This window comes from Chinchilla lanigera, unplaced genomic scaffold (assembly GCF_000276665.1).
Source record: "Chinchilla lanigera isolate Chin_1 unplaced genomic scaffold, ChiLan1.0 scaffold00001, whole genome shotgun sequence".
Taxonomy (NCBI): Eukaryota; Metazoa; Chordata; class Mammalia; order Rodentia; family Chinchillidae; genus Chinchilla; species Chinchilla lanigera.
In genome coordinates, this window is record NW_004955402.1 from 12,508,524 (window position 1) to 12,529,230 (window position 20,707).

At 44.9% G+C, this 20,707-nt stretch overlaps 1 protein-coding gene across 5 annotated transcripts; it reads left to right on the forward strand.

Annotated features, from left to right (window-relative positions):
* Cabyr (calcium binding tyrosine-(Y)-phosphorylation regulated) lies at positions 1-20,707 on the forward strand. 5 transcript variants are annotated; one of them, XM_005372713.2, is made up of 6 exons: positions 2-127; positions 2,394-2,566; positions 2,666-2,719; positions 16,857-17,584; positions 19,226-19,339; positions 19,909-20,002. In XM_005372713.2, exons 2-6 carry the CDS (start codon positions 2,419-2,421, stop codon positions 19,912-19,914), a joined length of 1,050 nt encoding a protein of 349 aa, XP_005372770.1. In that variant the 5' UTR covers positions 2-127; positions 2,394-2,418; the 3' UTR covers positions 19,915-20,002. The 5 variants fall into 5 exon arrangements, with proteins under 5 accessions (XP_013360079.1, XP_005372770.1, XP_005372771.1 ...); XM_013504625.1 differs by lacking the exon at positions 19,226-19,339 and having other exon boundaries at positions 1-127; positions 16,857-18,013; positions 19,909-19,996; XM_005372714.2 differs by lacking the exon at positions 19,226-19,339 and having other exon boundaries at positions 4-127.

The following is a 20,707-nucleotide window of genomic DNA, read 5'->3' on the forward strand; positions in this document are numbered from 1 at the left end:
GCTTTGTGACGCACGCCGCGACGTTTCCCAGGCCTATAAAAGGCCGCACCGGCTTTGGTTTCTTTCAGGAGCCGCCGGCGAGGGGTCAACGAGGAAGCTCTATAAATCCCAGCCGGAAAGAAAGAAGGTGGGGCGGGTCTGGAGGCAAAGTCCAGCCTGCGCTCTCGAGTTAGGCACTTGGGGCGTCTGCTGTCACGGGAAAGGCAGGCTGAGCCCCAGGTGTCGGGGACGCGGGGGTTCCCCGGGCGGGAGCTGCGGGAGAAACCGGAGCACTGTGCGGTGGACGCGAATTCCGCTCGTCGCATCCCCCCCTTTTCACTGTCCTCCCCCCCAAACGGAAACGAAAGGGCAAAACAGCCCCGAGGGGACCCCGCCCCTGGCTCTTTATAGAGGGCGCGGCGGGTGCCGCTTCCGTGCCCTGTGGCTCGGACGCCCCCTGGGTGTCGTGGCTGAAAGCGATGCCCCGCGCTGGAGGGACGTGGGCCAACGGCGGAGTGCGGCTCGCCTTTGACGGATATTCTTAAAAGGAGTCGTTTGCGGAGAACTAAACTGTCACGGTGAAACAGACCTCGATAGCTGGATTTGTGGCCGCGTTTCACCCGTTGGAGCCGTTGCTCCTGTGCCACCCTGTTTCTCAGCGCGGTTGGGACGGTTCTTTGTCGGAGCTGCTTCCCGGATGAGGGCTCCGCGTAGCGGCGGGGCGAGGGCTAGGGGCGGCACCCGGGAGCAGGGCGTGGCGCCCTCCCGCAGGCGGTAGCCCTGACTGCTAATTGCCTACTTACGTACAGCGCGCTTTGAGCGTTTATGATGAGCCTGCCAACAGCGGCTCTGTTTTTAAAAGTGATTTAATTCAGTAGAATTCCCAATGAACGATACTCTGGTACAGTAGCACATTTTCACTAAGGAATCCAATATGCTTCGTTCTCAAAGGGTTTGCTCTGGCCAATACTTGTTCGTTTCCTCTTAACCTTTGGGAAGAAGTGTGCTTTTAAATATTCAACATTTTCTATGGCACATTAGTTTTTTATTAGAAGTTGCCCCTTTGCATAATTGCTGTAACTAAACCGTGCCCCTTAGCCCTATGAAAGTCGTTACTCTACTGTAGGGGTGTTGTTAAGTCTAAGGTTCATTATGCCACACTATTCTGCTCCTTACAAGGACCCCTGGGAAAGATTTCTCCTGGGTCTCAGTATCCGGAGCAGCGTGATTCTTTGGAGCAACTAGTTTTTTTTTTTGTTTTTTTTTTTTGTTGTTTTGTTTTTGTTTTTTTGGTTTGTTTGGGTTTTTTTTGTTTTTTGTGTTTTTGTTTTTTGTTTCGTTGTGTTTTTTTTTGTTTTGTTTTTTGTTTTTTAACGTCAGGAAACCTGAGCCATTTACCCATTTCCTGTTTCGTTATAGCTTTTTGGATCCCGGGCAGAGTGAAGGACTATGGTTTGCACTGAGAGGCTCACATCACCCTTAGCTTCATCGTTTACCTAACTTTCCCCTTACCCCAGAATGGAATTTAAAATTTTTCACTACATGTATTTATAAAACCTTCCTAAATAAATTTTAGAATGAAAATATAGTACAGCCTCTGCACTCAGGAAGAAGGGCAGGAGAAGGGGGTGTGGGAAAAGGCTGGCAGAGGGTAAGAAAGGGTATGAGACAAAGAGGTGTATATGGTTGTGGGTGGCATAATAAAACACGGATAGATTATACTTACTCTGTATGGTAACAAAGTCAAAATGGAAGCCAAAAAATGCATACAGATGAGCAGCATGTCTGGGGATCTATTTAGAACAATGAGGGGGAAAGTCCCTTTCTTGTAGAAATACTGTCTTGTAACTCTTTGTACAGAAAAACCAGTGCTGGTGCAGCTATTTAGAAATAGATACATGAGCTTAATTTCTCTTCAAATGTCACTTTACAGAATATTCACTGGGTGTTTTACAGAAACGTGTTTTATTTGGATTTTTTTCTTTGTTTTTTATATCATCCTGGGAGTCTCTGGCAGGACTTTCCCCATGGATTATTTTTACCAGTACTATATGTATTGCTTATCTGTGCATAGTAAGCAATTGGTAATGGGTTTTTTCCCCTTACCATCAAGACTTAACCCATTTTACTAAAATAAATACCTGGAGATAGAATTAAAAGTTATTTTTATTTTAAGACAGGGTCTCTCTCCAATTCAGACTAGCCTTGAGAACTGATTCTGTAGCCCAGGCTTGCCTTGAACTCATAGCAATCCTCCTGCATCATCCTGAGTGCTGGGATTACAGGTGTACAACAGCACATTCTGCTAAACCTAATTTTAATAGAAGATGGATTTAAGCTAAGTTCTTGGAAGCTATAGTTAATTCATAAGAAATACTGCAATAGAACATTAATTTTGTTTTTCTTCATTACAGTTGAGATTACAGACATCCTGCCAAAATGATTTCTTCAAAGTCCAGACTTGTCGTACCCTATGGCCTCAAGACTCTGCTTGAGGGAGTTAGCAGAGCTATTCTCAAAACCAACCCATCAAACATCACCGAATTTGCAGCAGTTTATTTTAAAGAACTTATATTGTTTAGAGAAGGTTTGTTATTGCTTTAGATTATATATTTGTTGGTTTAAAAAAGCATTTTTAAACTGAGAACTTTATGTATCTGTATTTAATTTCTGTGCTTATTTTCAGGGAATATGTCTCTGGATATAAAAGATCTGGTTAAACAGTTCCATCAGATTAAAGGTGAGTACCATCAGTAGTGACTGTTTTAATAATGTTGGCTTTAAATTACTGCAAAGGTGCTAGAATATATTCCAATTTAGGGTTGATGCTAACAGGTGTTTTGTTTGAATAATCACAGTAATTTTGTATGGATAAATAATCACACCAGTGCTTTGTTTTGATTAAATCAGTTTTTAAAACTAGGGCTACCATTTTGGAGGATTCTAAATCTTTTTCTTTTTTTAAAGGAACATTTTTGCAATCCACTTGGTACAATGAATATACATGAATGCTTTGATCAGGGTTGCCTCAGACCCTTCCCAGTCTGCCCAGCTTGGGAAAGTATGGTGAAATTTAAAAGAATTAACATTTCACAGTATGAAGGCTATAGTGAGATACGTTACCTAGTAAAGTTTCATAGGTTAAGCACCCCTAATTTGAAAAGCTGCAAAGTGCTTTAAAATCCAAAATGGGAACAGACACAATGCTCAGAAGGTTTTGGAGTTTGGAGCACTTCACATTTTGAAATTTTTAGATGAGGGATGCTCAGCCAATAAAGACTACGCAGGTATTGCCAAATCCTAACTCTCAAATTGGAGACCCGTAGGTCCCAGGGGTTTAAGACAAGATACTCAGCACTCTTCTCGGAAGGCCTTATGAAAAAGCCGCCCCCCAACACACACACACATACACAGTGCTTCCCTCAGTCAGTCTGGAGAACACATGAATTTGATGTCTCCGACCATACTTTCTGCTCCAGGAGAGTCTCTAAATAGGTCAGTTTTTCATAGAGTAATGGTCTCCTGCATGTCTTGGACACTGACAGTGCATATATCTGCTTAGAAGGAAACTGTGTTTGTGTATATGCATAACTGTCCACCTTATGTGAGTAGGACAGCATGAAACTGAATAGACAGAGGAGCAATAAAAATATTGGAGGAAGACAGGAAAAAGTAGAGTTTAATGAAAATTTGGAAAATCATAAGCAAAGGAGGATTTAGTGGTCAAATGCCAAGGATAAGCATGCATGTCTAAAAGAATGGCATGAAAAACTTTTCACAGAATTTTAGGAGGAGGTAAAATGGAGATTCATAGCCAGTGTGGGATATAACTGAGTAATTCTTACTGCCTTGGTTGACAACATTTTAGAATTCGATCACAGAGAATACAAAAGGAAGGGCCTATGAGTTATCAGCCAATTTTATCTGTCACTTTTGTGACATTAATATATTAAATAACCATGGTAGATCCAAATTAGGAACAAGACCTAAGAAAATGTAAGTCATGAGGGTTTGAATCTGTGGTGGAGGAGATGCCACCACAGAAAGCAAGATTCAGAACGGCAAAGGTCAGCATTTGAAGAAGCCGAGAATGAAATGCTGTGGTTCAGCAACCTTGTCTAGTCTCGCTGCTTCCCGCTCTGGTGGCATTGTCAGCTCCCTGTGGCAGCAGGCCTGGGGCTTGGTGTTTGCCATCTACAGCAGTTCGGAGAAGCACAGGGACGGTAACCATGCTTCCCTTCTCTTCCCTTCTCGTGTGCCTGCTTTCCCAGGTCGTCGGGTTATTATTTGTGTCTTCTATACCTGAGAATATGAGGCGTGTGCCGGCTTGCTGTGTTAGAAAAATGTTGACATAGTCAGTGAACCTGTATGGTGGGAGGTAACTAACAGGTAGCCTGTAGGTTTAATTTGTTTACTGCATTTATCCACCATTCATTTTACCAAGTGGACTAAATAAATGGAGATTTTGGTCCAGATGGATCAAGGTCTTTGAATCCCAGGATTCAAAATTAAGAGAATTAGTGAAGGAGCCATACTTTCGATGGAAGAAAAAGATAAGAAACACTGCAGCTTTAATCCTCAGAGATATCAAAGAGCTGCACCTACCGTGCAGATAATCCTGAAAGCAGGCTCACACGGTACGCCTATAGAAACAGACTGTAGAAATAAACATTGCTTGTTCTCATTTACCGGAAAGACGGGAAGGTAACATGAAAGTAATGACCAGAAGTAATACAGAGTTTAATGTTTCTGACACCAGTTTGGCTCACACGTCTGTATTTCTTCTATTGTCACCCCAGACATCTTGGTGGACAAACAGTACTCACTTGTGACCTATCATAGAGACTGCATGAGTCCACGTACATTCAGGAAGCATTTTTCAGGGCTAAAGATGGACTCGGAGGTTATACAGGCACCATAGGTACCTCTTGGTAGGCCTCTTCCTCCCTAGAGTGGCATGGTGCTATCTTCTGACTGCTTTCGTTCCCTACTTCCTGTTCCTACAGGAGTTCCAAGTAAACTTGGCTGCATGGTTGTTCAGTTTTTCACAATAAAGCAAGTGTAACATCTGTATAACATTTATTATGTGTAGCCTAGTGTTACACATGGATATAGTACCTGTAATGCTCCTAGATTTTTTTTTTTTTTTTTTTTTTGGTCTTTTTGAGATAGGGTCTCGCTATGCAGTTCAGGCTGGCCTTAGCTCACTTTGTAGCCCAGGCTAGTCTCAAACTCGCAGCGATCGTCCTGCCTCAGCCTCCCGAGTGCTTGGATTACAGGCATGTGGCACCACGCCTGGCCTGCTCCTAGATTTTCAATGACTTACAAAATGTGGAAACAAATCACTCTTTGAGGCCGTCAGCTGACCCTTACTCTAGAATTTCAGTCTCTTCAGCATGAGACAAGATGAGCCTAAAGATGGAAACAGCTATTAGAACTTGATATGGGCAAAAGTAACTGCCACTCCTAGTGTACTAGTGTCCCCTAGTGTCCCTGATATGAGGTATGTACGTGAGTTTCATAACAGTGCTCAATGGGGATGTTCTGTACTCCAGAGTTCTTCCCTAACTGGTTAGTTTGTTGCCGGAAGCATTACTGCGGGTTGCCTGCATATTCTTGGAGATAAGACCCTCCCTGCATGCATATGTCACTGGAGTCATACACTTCATTCTGAGATTTTTCCTAGAAAGCACCATTTTCGGTAGCTCCATTGTAAGGCCAGAAGTGTTGTTGATGTTTTTTTTGTTTTTGTTTTTCTTCCGGTACCAGGAATTGAACTCACGAACTTGCACTTGCCAGGCAGGTGCTTTGTCGTTGAGCTAATCCCCAGCCTCAAGGCCAGAAGTGTTTACCCGTCTCCCCCATTGCTTCCAAATTTCATGCACAGTCAGGTGATGGAGGAGGAAGAACCAGCACACGAGCAGACTTGTCACATCTCTGTCATCTCCCCTTTCCTCACATTTCCCAGAGCCTGGAGTCTTTAGCATGGTCCCTGGCACTGCGCAGGGATGTCACTGTGGCTTTTCACCAAGTGTGCCTATTGCCAGGCCAGCGCAGGCTGAGCAGCTCTTTCTTGGGCCTTCCTCCTTTTTTCCCTGCAGTTTAAGCAGATCCTCATTACCATATGAATCAGGGAAAGATCCTCATGTCTCAGTCCTCCCAGGATAATTCTTCATCCTAACCATTAATTGATGAGATTTAAAGCTCGGGTGATGTTTTAAAACAAAAGAATCATTTCCTTAAATTTTATCACTTAGTATGTGCTAGGAAAAGAAGGAAGAAAGGAGTGGAATTAACATTTATTGAAAGAACTATTTTGCTCTAGGCATTTACATTTTGTTAATTAAACTATGTGAGGCAGGTGACATCACTGCAGCATGGTAATAATCAAATCACTTCTGAGTTTCTAAATACTAAGAAATTGGTGGAGTTGCAGTCTGAAGTGTGACCTCCCTAGTAGAGTGGCAGATGTTTTTCACACTATAAAGTAACATCCTAGGATCCCTCTGGCAGAACCTTACTGAATTCAGGGAGTGATGCAGGAAGAATTTGGTTCCTTTCCTCCATCATCTTTCACTACTTCCCTTCTTTCTCCCTTGTCACCTTCTTTTGAGACAAGGCCAAAGGCACTAATTCTGATCTTTTCACTAGTTGTGGCAGCTCCTGTCTTGCCACTGCTAACCTCCCACCCCGCTAAGCCAAATGTACCCAGTTTCCAGTGCTGCCTTCAAGAGAGGTAGGAACAGAGGTACTCACCAATTTTGAAAAAAATCAAGGCCAAACGCTGGGATTGGAGGTATAGCTCAGTGGTATGGCACGTCCTTACTATGTGTGAGGCCATGAGTTCAATCCCAGCACCATCAAAGAGCCAAAAAAAAAAAAAAAAAATCAATCCCACCTGGTCCTTAACTTACTTTTCTAACTGATCTGGGATATTTCTTGGTTTGGCCATATAATAATTAGTAATTTTAGTTATGAACTGCTGCTGATCATTGGACCCAATTTCGATTCCTATGTGGTGCCATAGCAGTTATGTGTAGTGTTAAATGTTTGCTTCTGCTGTTTTCTTGTATTATCTTGAGTTACCTCTTAAACCAAATTTTGTTGTTATGCCTTATTTGTATGGTTGGTTACATACACAGTAGCTGTCCATGTTTACAGAAATGAGGACTACACCTATTCCAGGCCTATCTATCACAGTCAAGTTTATGAGGCTTTGGCACCAAGACTGGGCACTTTTTGAGGACAGATATGCTGATTCATAAACAGCGATGGGTACTGTGTCTCAGTAGCCATTCTATTTCTTCAAGTCTTGTATTTGCCTAGGTAGAATGGTGATAATTTGTATCAAGGAGACAACTTCATTAAAATTAGAAAAATTTTCATTATTTGGTGATGATAATGGGAGAGAGATGCTGGTCCTTTATGGTTTTCCGTGGCAGTAAGATTGATCAGCTGGGGAATTGTTTAACATGTTCACAGTGGGGCCATAATTCTTACGTCTCACTGCTGGGGTGGCTTGAACTTCAGGTGGTACATGCATGACTGTCCCTTGCGTCAGCTTGTACAAGTGGATCTAATCACTTTTATCAGTCTTTTTTCCTAATATAATTAATAAAAAGCCACCTGATGGGAGAGTTATGCTTGTACCGCTGGTGGTTCAAGCCAGCAGGGAGGTGTTAAAGAAGGTCACGTTAATCACTGAGCAAATGGTGTGGTCAAGAATCTGAGTTAGAGTGCCAGGCTAGGGACGAGAAACACGGGGAGCAGACACAGCCAGCCAGGAGAGCTGAGAGGAAGATGGGTTGCCAAGAGGAGGTCAGGAACCCTAGCAGATGAGGCACAAGACATGAAAGAACATCTTTGCTTTTAGCTTTATAGCTTCTCTAATCCAAAAAATTTGATAGCTCCCTATTGTCCACAAAATCCAAACTCATCAGTATTGTGGGAGTATTTCTGAAAGATTTTAGTGTGCTTGCATTTCAGGTAATTCATAATTACTCCTGCTTGCTGTGTTGATCTCTACCCATTGCAGCATTTGTTTGCTTTGGGGAACAGGCAAATGCAGCTCAGAGCAGGGAAGTGATTTCTCAGTATTGAGTTTCCAAAGTGCATAGTGAGCAAGCTTCGGAGTTTTCCAAGAGAGCGTTTTTATTGAGAGAAGATGCTTGTCTTAAAGTACCCATGGCTGAGTCTGAAGAGCGAAAGCTACCAGAATCAGATTTTTATTTTATATAAGCCAGAGTAGGGAAAGACATGGTGTTAGAGAAGCTTGCTTCTTGCTGTAAAGGACGGGGAAATGGGAAGTCCTTCCTTACAATGGATCTATGGTGCTGGGATGTGAGTAGAGCCTAAAATCTATGAGGTGCAAGAGAGGTAAGTAGACTGTTGAGTCAGAATTGCCTAAAACCTCCTGATGGAAGCCTTGCACTCTGCCTGCTTGGGTGCTGTCCAGAAGAGTGTGTGCTGCTTGGAGAAGCTGTGCGGCGCCACGGGCACTGCGTCTAGTACCACATATGCTCCACTCAGCCATCTACTCAGCAGTCCTCCTGTGTTAGGTACGCCACAAATACTTGTTGAGAGGCCTGCACTGAGGCAAGTGATTGGAAATAAGTCCTTTTGCAGAGGAGCCTGTGATGATTCTACTGGTTTCTTGGGGCCTGGATCTGGCTTGGAGTGTTTCCAGATGTTTTTGGATTGTCCCAGTAACTGGCCAAGGACTCAGGACTGGAAAGGTGAAGTCAGCAGAGGATAGGACATAATATCCAAGCTAAGAATAAGATAAAAATTTGCAGCTCGACCTTAGATGCCACAGAGGACCAAATTAGGAAGGAGCTCTCCCAGTCCTCGAGGGAAGCAAACAAGGCACACTTTCCAGCAAGGTGGAAACACATGGACCGTAATTGTAAGGTCAGAAGCCAGCAAACCGCCAACTAGGCTGCAGCACTACCCAAGAGGACTGAGAGAAGAGGGTATTCAGATCCGAGGCAGAGCTTACCCAGCACTCACAGTCCCTCTTTAGAAGCGGCAGAGCCTTTGATAAAGGAGTGGTGTCGCCAAAACTCAAAAGAGATTTTAAAATCAAGTAAATTCTACCACTGGAAAATGAGTGTTTTAATGTAAGATGGGTCAAAGTAAAGAAAAGAAATGCTTTCAGGGCATGTCTAAGTCAGCATGTGTAAATCCTGATCCCTTACAAAAGCACGCATGCAACGCTTTCTACAACTAGTCTGTCTTACCTTTCAGTCATTGTGCTCATCGCGTCATAGATGTTGCGTGCCAGACACACTATTTGTCATCTCAGGAAAATGAAAAGTAATTTCAAGTCGCTTGATTTTTGGCTCATGCTGCTTTGCCCTCCAGGGGTTCATTTTTCTCCCCTTTTCCCCTTGCAAACTCTGTGGGTGTTTTTAAAAAACAAACAAACAAAAATAAAACCGTCCCCTTATTTTCTTTTTACAGTGCTGGGGATCACACCCAGGGCCTTGTGCAGGTTAGGCAAGTGCTCTGCCACCAAGCTACATCCCTGGCTGTAAATCCTGTGTATTCGAGGTCTCATTCATTAGTTACTTAGCAAGTATTTATTTCCTGACAACTGCCATATCTTATGGTAGGTGAAACTGAGTGGAAGAGGAAAGATTTTAATTTTAGCTAGGGTGGAGCTGTTGCTATTAGACTTACTTTCCTTGCGCTAAGCAGGCATAAAGGCTAGATAAATTAAAAATCCAGTGCCTGGATGCTTGGGAGGTGGGATTTATGGGAATTTGGACCCATACTCATTCTTTCTCCTGAGGGCATTTTTCAGATTCTTGTACAGGAAAATAGAACTCAAACAGCAAGGAGAAATCTGTCTGGGAAGAGAAATAGAACGGCAAAGTTTGGGGTTGCCAGTGTGCCTGGGATCTGAGTGACAAGATACCGGAGAGGAGGGGTTTGCATTGAAGGACAGGAAAAATATTGCCTCTGTTTTGGTCTATTTTCTAAGCCTGGTCTTGTTTGGCTTGGCAGAGAAGGGACTGTAGGAGACTAAAGCCTGAGTGGGGATTTCAGAAGTGCACCATGTCGGGAGAGGCTTTGCAGTTTGGGCTTAGCCAAAAGGAAGAAACTTCTGTGAAACCTTGCTAGTTCAGTTGAGAGCACACAAAGGTCGCACCCTGGTAATAAAGTGTGCTGGCAGTGAGAACACAGCTGAAATAGGCCTACCGTGCAAAAGGAAACCAAGTCTCCAGAGTATCAAATTGACCTGCCGTTACTAAAACAAAATAATGTGTAGAAGAAATTAATATCTCACAGTGTAGTGTGTCATTTACAATTGGCAGCATATAATTAAAAATTACTAGGCATTCAATGCAGGAAGAAGCAGTTCACCCTCAAGGGGTAAAATGTAAAACACCACCAGGAGAGGGTGCAGAGAAGAGCTAGATGTTATGACATGAGAACTGAAAAGAGCTGTGACTCATGTCTTGAGACACTAGAAAAATAAATGAAAAGCTAGAGAACTCCAACAGTGTTAGAATCTATACTTAGTTCCTACAACTAGAAGTATCTACAATAAGAATCAAGCGTTATTCCATAACTACAAACTAAATTTAGTGTACACATTTACTGGCAGAAGACAGAACTGGGAGACTAAAAAACAAGCCAACAGACAACCACCAACTACAGCACGGGGTGACAGAGTACACAGGGCACGTACTGGCCACTGTCAGGGGTGAGATGTGTCAGGAGTTGGAGGGGAAGAAAACACACTAAGCAGAGGAGAAGTACTGGAAAGAATAGTGGCTGAGAAGTCTGAAGGGTCGACGCTGACAGACTGAAGAGACCCGGTGGGCCCCGAGCAGGATAAATGCGAAGAAAAACACACTTATGTATGTGTACTGACACCGCTGAGGAGGGTAAGGACGAAGTCACAAGCACAGATGGCTGAAACAACACATTACTTTCAGAGGGGCAGTAAGACAAATAGCTGTTTCTTGATGGAAACTGCAGAGGCCAAGAGAGAGCACAATGATATCTTTAAGCGCCACAAACAAAAACTGCCAAAATAGAGCAACTACTTTCCCAGAGAGAATATGCTTTTACAGATGAAAGCAGAACACAGACATACTCCAGTCGGCTAAGAACTGAGAGGTCTGCTGCCGTCAGACCTGTCCAACAGGAAATGCTTTTAAAGAAGTCTACAAGGAAACTGAATACTGGACACTCCCTGCACCTGGTAATGTGCGCCAGACAGACTTACAGGTACCCCGTCCCGAGTGACTGTTCCCGCCCCTCCCCCAGGGTTAGGGCTAGGACAAAAATGTATTTGTACTGTGGACTGTAGTCACAACAGCAAAGTATGCAGTGTAAAACTATTCACAGATCACATGATTGTGATACACAAAATCCAAAATAATCCTCCTCCTCCTCTCAGTACTCACCCTCACTCTACAGAGAAAAGAAGACATATCGGACACAGCCCAGACCTTTTTTTTTCATTTTACTTTTTTGTCTTTTTGAGACAGGGTCTCACATGCAGTTCAGGCTGACTTTGAGCTCACTTTGTAGCCCAGGCTGGCCTTGAACTCGCAACGATCCTCCTGGCTCAGCCTTCCGAGTGCTGGGATTACAGGCGTGCACCACCTTGCCCAGATCTTTATGGGCAGTAAATTTTGTTTTTTAAAAAATACATATTATTTTATTGTCCTAAATCTTAATGCATGAAGGGCCTGGTGAGTAAAGGGTATTATAAAAGCCATGGAATAAGAAGACATTGTATCTTACACACACCCTCCTCGGGTATGTTTCTTTACTGCTTCTGATTTACACCCCATATCACTTAGGAACAGAAAACTAACAGTGACTTGAAGAAAACAAGGTCCCTGGAAGTGGTGTTCATCCTGCTGCACATGTGCTAAAGCACTGTAGGCGTCATTGTACGTGGAGTAGGCTGCTGTTTCATTCTTAGCGCACTTCATGTGTCCCTTCACCACTCCTCCACGTGTTACGCCCATGTTCCCATCTGGAAGGAGAAAATTGTGCTACCGGTGACACTCATTCCTTCCATTAAAGAAGGAAAATTCCTGTGAGCCCTCTAGCAGAATGCCACTTGTGGCCCAAGGCCCAAGGCAGGCTGATGTAGGTTCTAGAAGGGATCAGAGCTGACCTGGCTGGTGGAGGCGCTGCATTGCTGCCCAGGCGCTGTGTGGCTGGCTTAGGCAGGACATTGTGTGCAGATCCCCCACGTGCTGTGGGACATCTGGCATCGCCTTGGCTTTCCAGTGCCAGGAATGCCTCCCACCACCTTTATGCCTTCGGGGTGCAGAGTTACCACTCCCACTCGAGAACCACCGTGCTGTTAGTGGTTATCACCTCGTATTGGTTGGGTAAGTTGCGGCCTCAAACCTAGTTAGGATGCTCTTAAGAATGAATAAGGAGAAATGACTGCTATTCCACCCACTTTGCTTCAATTCTTTGTCCTTACATGAACTTGCGAGAAGAGATTTGGGTAAAAATTGTGTGGTGGGGTGGTGGTGGGATGTGTAGAGAACAGGGGAGGAGGACAGGCGGGCAAGGGATAGAAATAAATCCAGCGGAGAGGGGCGAGCCAAAGAGACGCCAAGCCACATTTGGTATTGCCACACTCGGCCCAGGGTAGTTTGATAACTGAGTTGGGAGCCAACAGGAAGGAGAAGGGGAACCGAAAGGGCAGGGAGAAAGTGCCCTAGAATATGCCTTGTGTTTGTTTTGCCAGAAGTGGCTGTTCTGCCTTCTGCCCTCCACCTGCCACGGCCCACATCACCCACGCCTTTCGCACCTGCCCCTTCTCATTTCCAAAGCTGAACAACACTGACCTAAAAGCCACGGACCACCCTGTCAGTCAGCTGCCTATGTCTCTCTGGCCTTCATCAGACTGAGCTCGTTAGATCTTACTCACCGTTCATTTGTCAGTGTCTGTCACGTAACAGAGATCAAGTTAGTGATTCTTGAATGTAGAATGAATAGGCGGAGAAAGGAGAGAAGAGAAACAGACCACTTGTCTTACCTCACGGCGCCTAGTATTCTCATTCCAGCCAGCTTCATACACTCTGGTTGGCATATTTTTAATTTCTTCTAAATTGTAGATGCCAAGTTTATGTCTGTAGGCCCTCTCCCATGGGCTCCCCTCTCGAGCCCTGTCCAGCCTCTACTGGCCTGTTTCACGCTGCTGCTTTCTCTTTGCTGGTCCTTGACAGTTTCACGGTTCCCTGTGGGTGTCAGGCTGTGCCTTTTCCCTTATGCTTCCCTGGGAGTTCTACACCCGGCACCCCAAGTCTCCGCATGAGGTCTATCTATCGCAAGAACTACTGCGTGCTTGGAATTTACCTCTGTCTTACTGGTTCCGTGCAAAAATCAGGATTCTGGGGCTGGGGATTTAGCTCAGCGGCAAAAGCGCCTGCCTGGCAAGCGCAAGGTCGTGAGTTCGGTTCCTGGTACCGGAGAAAAACCAAAAACCAAAAAAAAAAAAAAAAAACAAAAATCAGGATTCTGCAGTGAATTTCAATCAGTCTGATTCCGTTTATTAAAGGAAATTTCCACAAAGAAGATGGTCTTTTGTTATGTTGCTAACACTGAGTCTGTGTGGGTTTTGGCATTGTTAGTCTAAATAGAACCAGCTCACTGAGGTTGTAGTGGGTCCATCTTCCTAAAGGTGTAAACTAACCTATTGCAACCTACCGAGGATACAACTTTAAGAAATAGTTTTCTCCAGTAAATCTCAGGGTTACAAATCAGTTGTTGAACTTGAACAGGTCTTAAGACGTTACAGAAGAGCTCATTACCTTAAACAGGTATCAACTGGAATTCAGTATAGTTTATATGTTGTACACACATATGGTGACTGGTGTGTGTGTATTTGCTAATAGTCTATCGTGTACTGTATTCTAAACAAAACTAAATGGTTCTTGTACTTTCAAAAACACTGAGAAAAAAAAAGCTACTGCCCTCTCTTTGGCAGTATTAAGGATTGAATTTGAGCCTTTCACACTGAGCTATATTCCCAGTGCTTTTTTTTTTTATTATTGAGACAGGGTCTCACTAGGTTCTTCAGGCTGGGTTCAAATTTTAGATCCTCCTGCCTCAGCCTCCCAGAATTCTGGGATTACACCCAGCTTCAGTTTTTAAAAATTATAAAACATATCTATTCAAAAAATTTACATGGCATGTATATAGGAAAAAAACCCTGTGTCGTACCACTGTTTTGGAAATGCCAATTTAAATTTTAATCAAAGTTCTATAACTTTAAATTTGATATATCTTCAAAACTTCCCCAAATTTCTTTTTAACTGGATGCTACCATTTCTCATTTATATGACTTATAGCCTGTAGAGCACTTTTAGATATATTCAGTCTCCAGAAAAACTCTGAGGTGAGAATCAGAATCCCTACTTCATAGATGAGGAGGCCAAAGCTCCGAAGAGCTGACTTGGTGATGCAGCTTTAAATCACAGCTATCATGGAAGCCTAGGTCCTCGCCTACGTATTTCAGCGTGCAAAAGTTGCAGGGAAGAAAGCAGTGTCCTAAATTCCCTGATAAATTGTTAACGAGCACAATCACGTATGCTTTGCTTTTCCCTAACAGTCGTTAGTTAATAGGGGGCTTCTATAGAGAGGAAAAGATTGTCTTTAGTTTTTAAACATTGAAAATTTTAAATAATCCTGTAGGTATCTTAGGGTTAATGTCTCACATACAGTTCCAAGTATGACAGGGCTGTTCACCACCACTGTTCTAAGGGAAAGTACAGTAGGCCTTAAGTTGGCACAGGGAAGTCAGTCTAGTTAGCCAGCCTTGGGCTTTGCTGTTGCTTCATTATCTGCTCCAACAGACCGCTAGCTTGTCCACAGAGGGCTGTGTGGCCTTGTGGGGTCACAAGGCGGGGCTGGGGGCCAGAGGGTGTGTCAGCTTTCCGCTCCTGTGTGCCTGGCCCCTTGGCTGGCGGCAGCCTGTTGCCTCTTATTAGTGCTGGCTGCTAAGTGGAGCACGAGGCTGCTTGGAGGTCTGGGCCCACTCAGGTGAGGCTGGCTTTGTGGCCCTAGACCTCAGGGGTGGTGCTTTCTCAGTGTTCCTGCCCACTGTCCACCTAACAGCAACCTACACCTTGGCTCTGCGGTCAGTGTCCGCCCTCCCTCCCGCCTCCTACCCTACCTCATCTTTCATGGGAAGCTGGTGGGAAAATGCATAGGAGTGAATGTGGACCTCCCTGAGTCCAGGCTGTTTTGGATTGACTTCTAGCCACGTGGCCTTTGTCAGTACGTAGGACGTCAGCTGTCCTGCCAGCAGCCTTGTCTCTGCAAGCTGTGGCATAGCTGAGGAAATTCAGTGTAGTTCTTGTGTCCTTTCTTTCCTTTAGGGCTGGTTCCTTTTGGGAAATGAGTTACTTGTGGTTACCTTATAACCTCAGCTCTCTGCACTTAGGAGGAGTTAGGATTTTGTGATTAATCTAGCCTTTCATTATAAGGAAATTTTTTTTGCAGCTTTCTGTATCAAAAGCACAAAAGTAACTGCTATACTTTTAAAAGACCTTTTTCCTCCTCCCAATTCCCAAGTCTGCTTAGGAATTGTGCTTTTCTAACTTACAATATTCGTGTATCCGTGCTGCTTCTCCTGGTGAATGTACTTTATATGAGGTCCTGTCTTATCCCTCATTAGTGACATCTTACATTCAGCCGTATGGACCGGTAAATAGAAAGTGGGCGGTCTTGAAGAGAGTTAGAAAAGTGAGGTTACTGTGCTGAACAAGGTAGCGAAGGGTACACACAGGTTTTCTGTTTTTTTGAAACTTTTCTGTATACCCGAGCATTTGGTGTTTGTAACCGGAATGAGACACCTCAGTTGAACAGAATTTATAAGCAACTAGCAGCCGAAGTGGAATAAGACTTGCAGGACTCTGTTCTTTGGGGAGCAGCTCAGCCTGTGAAAACACGTCACCAAATAAGTGCTGACTTGAGCCAAACACATTCTTGTAAAGCCAACTCGACTTTTCCTGCAGATTTTAGGTATTAGAGAAACCTCTCCCGGGAGAAAGCCTTAAGTAAGCAGACGTGAAAACTCTGTGGGTTGGCCAGGTGGGTGATAAACACAGTTTCCCACTGCTTCTCCAGCTCCTCTTGACCTTCCATGCTCCAGGGATTTCCCTGGGGCCTGAGGACTCCGCGTCCACCCTTGGACTCAGAGCTTTCTCTTTTCTCCTGTCTGCGTCAGTGTGATTCTGGCTTCATGATCACACCTGCCAGCAGATGCTGCCACTTTTAGGCTAGACAGTGACACTTCCTAATGCAAAAGAATCCTGTCTTGCTCCAGCTTACCAATTCATTGTTTAAATTTGGTGCGCTCATTTTCTTAAATTGCGGAATGCCTTTATTCTGACAGTATCTGTGTCGTTACTAAGCTGTAATACCAGCTGAAGGTTTCATTTATTGCCCAGGTTGGTCTTTTGTTTTCCTCCTATCCTGCTTATATGGATTTTGGATTAAGAGCTTTTTCGATGGAGGTTTTCAGCTTTCTTTTTTCTAAGAACAGAATCCCTGTTTTTTAGGAACAAAATTATGTTCTTTCCCTTGCTGGTGACCAGCTCAGGAGAGTATGGATTATAGCTTTTCCAACGTGATGTTTATGGTCACTTATTTCTAAGGAAATAAACCAAGGATCTTAGCTGGTAAGGACAGGGAAGGCCCACTACCCACACAAAAACGCAGTGTTGGGAAATAAAGCGGAGACTTGTATCTGCTGATACCTGAACGCTCAAACTTCGCACGGTTAAATGCTTCCTTTCTTTAAAATGCCTCGCGCACGGTTAAATGCTTTCTTTAAAATTCTTTGAGGAATAGATGCTGATTAACCCACTTGTTGTGATCTTTAGTAGAGAAATGGTCAGAAGGAATGATGCTGGAGAAGAAACTAGAACGTTTAAAAGAATCCGAAGGAACACCTGTGGTCTTCCAAGAGCCTACACGGATGGAAAAGTGCACAGACACAGAGGAGGACAGTATTTCGGGGCCACAGTTCACCAACAAAACCACCCAGTTTCCATTAGTTAGTGCTGAGTGCCTGCAACCTGAGACGGGTGAAGCAGTTCACCGTCCTTCTTCCAAACCAGCCACGCCCAAGGCCACCACCCCACCCCCATCACCATCTCCAGCACCCGCCACGGCAGAGTTCGCCTATATCCCCGCTGACCCGGCTCAGTTTGCCACTCAGATGCTAGGTAATGTTGCATCTACTCATTCTCATGAATCTGATGTGTTAATGGTGGACACAGCAACCAGTATGCCCGTTTTTATCGAGGAGGTGCTGAGCACAGAGGTTGCTGAAGAACTGGTGGTGGCCGCTCCTCTGGTGTACCCCGGAGAGGTGCAGGTTGTAAGCCAAGCATCTGTGCAGGTAGATGTGGGTTCTAAACCTAAAGACCGTGAGGCTGAACCATCAGCGGCTTCCTCAGTCCCCTTGCAGGATGAACAACACCCTCCTGTTCGTGATCAAGCTCCTCAGGTCACATCAGCCCTTCACATATCATCTATATATAATGGTGCGCCTGTCACTGAAGGAGTTGTAGTCATCCCTGCCACTGAAATGCAGCAGTTACCATCAGTGAGTCCCAAACTTGTAGTGTACGAGATGCCCTCCGGCATGTGCAAAAACCCTGTAGAGTCTGAGAAACTTGCAGAGTCGCAGACTGCAGATTACCAGCCCTTAGTCCATGTGGAGGTAGAAGCTGTAGTAGTGCTCTCTGATCCCAGTTTTCAAGGCCAGCCGGAGCCACCTGCAGAGCCCCTGGATGCAGAGGACCTTATCGAGACAGGCCCTGAAAGGTCTCTGCACCTTGAAGTGGAGATCATGTCCATAGACCCTGACAAACCCGGGCAGGAGTCAGCCCAGGAGACAGAGGGTGAAGCAGCGCCCCCAGGGGCAGCTGCACGATCATCTAGTGGCCCCTTCCCTCCTGTGCTAGAAGGTCTTACTGAGCCATAAATCCAACCAGAAGGGGAAGCAACATCTGAACAGGTTTGGTGAGGCCAGGTAAGAAAACATTTACACGTTGTATTTCAGGTCGTTGTCTAGGTAGGCTCCCGGCAGGTTGGTCAGTCTTTGTTTTCAGTAGTTTTTTAAATGCCAAACCTACTAAAAACCTTTGTTGTATTTAAGATTTTACTCGGAGGAGTGATTTTAAAGTGACATTCCCAAAGTCTGGTCATCCAGCACTTTTATTATTCTTTGGGTATACTATATTGCGAACGTCAGACCCTGTTGTCAGGTACAAAACTATGTACTCCTACTACAGAACTACAGCTAGAGGGTGTTGGTTTTCCATTTCTCACTTGTGAATGTAAAGCTAACTACAACACTGCATTTACCTGGGCTTGGCATTTAAAATGTGACAGAAATGGTGGTGTGTTGGACTGCTTTCGTACCGGCTCAGGAGAACTCTGCAGCCAGGTCTGGGGTGCGGGCTCAAGCGGCAGCTCCTGCCTGTGGGCGTCCCTGGATGAGGGAGCAGGGGGGTGGCAGGCAAGGTGGTCAGGCACCTCGGGTGCGGTGCCCACGACTGGCTTCCTCTGCTCAGTTTCTCAGTCCAGGGCCGCATCCAGGCTGCTTTCTTAGCTGCTGAACTGCTGCCTGTCTCCCTGTGGTGCAGACACGATGTCACCTCCATCTCCACCTGATTGCAGCCCTTGGGTCTGCCCACCCCCTCCCTGCTCCGAACACCTCAGGGATGGACAGGAACGTGCATGAGCCGCTCCCCCCACTCCTGCTGTAGAAACTCTCAACCCCGACTCAAGCCAGAATGATCACAAAGTATGAGCAAAGCAGGTGTTTAGAAGAGAAATTCTGTCTGGCAGTGTGTCAGGGATTCGGACAGCTGCCAAGCTAGAGGGCAGTGCTGGGAACACAGCCTGTGAGCCAGAAGGATGCTTGTGGCTTCAGCAGCATGTGAGGCCAAGTCACTGTTTTCAGGTGCTTAACTGCTTTTAAAAAATACATATATAATAGAACATAGCTGTCCTATGAACACTCGGACTAAATTCTCAAACACGCCAGTGGGAGAAAACTGAAGAGTTGGATGTATTTTCCGATAAGGAAAGATCAACTCAGAGTACCCGAGGCTGTTGAAGACACAGCGGCTGCCTCGCGCACGGTGGTCTTCCTTTTCTGGGAGGAGAAAGGCTGCGCAGGGACAGATGGCTCAGTGGCCCCAACGGAAACTCCGCCATCAGGGACCTTCTCCCCTAGGTCCATCTTCCGAGACAGCACTGCCTGTCTGCAGAAGGCGGGTCGTGGGTGGCACATCTAGACCTCTCTGTTCTTGAAGAACCCCCATGGGAACAACCAGCCTTTCGCTGCCAGGTAGGACCTATGATTTCAAACTGTGCTGGAAAAGGAAGTAGATTTGGGGGTGCCGAGTCCTCGATGAGGTGCTATTTTGTGTGTGGTGGGAGGTAATGGTGCCTGTGAAGGGCCAGAGTAAGTGACCAAGTGACATCTAATGCCTGACTTCTTTGGGAAAGAAAAAAGAATCACGGCAGATGCAGCAACATTTATTTCAGTGGCCTACCACACAGTTAATTCTGGGGAAAGCCGAAGCTGTGCTGATCTCTGAGGATCCCATAGAGGCCATGTCTAAAGTTTAAGAACCTGGAAACAGCGACTTAGAATGTGATTGCTTCTTGAGCTACAACTCTGGTGTCCCGCCATTCACTATCACTATCACAACACTGTCGTCCTCTTCCTCCTGTGCAGAATCATTCTTTCACATTCTCAGACAGAATTTACTTAGCTCTCTCTATAGCATGCTTTATGGCACATATTACTACAGCTGTTTATATGTAAAAATTTTTTACAAAGATGACTGTGCATAGTGCCTGATACAGAGACCAAACCTTTAATACCTGCAAATTTTGTTTTTTTTTTTATAGCAATAGCAACAAGCGAAGCAGGACAACCACCACCATATTCTAACAACATGTGGACTCTTTATTGTCTAACTGATATGAATCAACAAAGCCGCCCATCACCGCCACCTGCACCTGGGCCTTTGCCCCAAGCAACCCTCTATTTATCTAATTCTAAAGATCCACAGTTTCTGCAGCAGAATTCACCAAAAGTTACTTCTGCTTATGTGATGATGGATGACAGCAAGAAGACCAGTCCCCCACCTTTTATTTTAGTGGGTGCAAATGTTCCGGAAGCGCAGGATTGGAAACCTCTTCCTGGACACACTGTTGTCTCACAGGCAGATGGCTTAAAGAGATACGCTACAGTACAAGTACCCATTGCTGTGGCTGCAGACCAGAAATCCCAGAAACACACCCAGAGTCCCCAGAACGCTAGTCCTCCTACAAGTGGACATGATGGCCCCAGGCCACAAAGCCCAGTTTTTCTTTCTGTTGCTTTCCCAGTAGAAGATGTAGCTAAGAAAGGTTCAGGATCTGGTGACAAACATACTCCCTTTGGAAGTTATGGTATTGCTGGAGAGATTACTGTGACCAGTGCCCATGTTCGCAAAACAGAATCTTAAATCTGGTAGGTAAATCTTCCTACCATAATACAGAGGCCTACATATACTTGAGTTCTCAGCATTTTGATGTGTCCACCTAGAGCCTGAGACATTTTAGAAAACTGAATTGATATAATACATGAGTCGGGCATACTTAACTTGATGGGTTGTCTCCAACTGCCTACTACTTACTAATAAAGGCCCAATATGTGAACCAA

Bases quoted from the DNA above. Each gene is read 5' to 3' on its own strand.
- Cabyr (XM_013504625.1), top strand. From the start codon at position 2,419: ATGATTTCTTCAAAGTCCAGACTTGTCGTACCCTATGGCCTCAAGACT. The intron at 2,567-2,665 runs GTTTGTTATTGC...GCTTATTTTCAG, and splicing joins ACTTATATTGTTTAGAGAAG to GGAATATGTCTCTGGATATA. The intron at 2,720-16,856 runs GTGAGTACCATC...TGTGATCTTTAG, and splicing joins ACAGTTCCATCAGATTAAAG to TAGAGAAATGGTCAGAAGGA.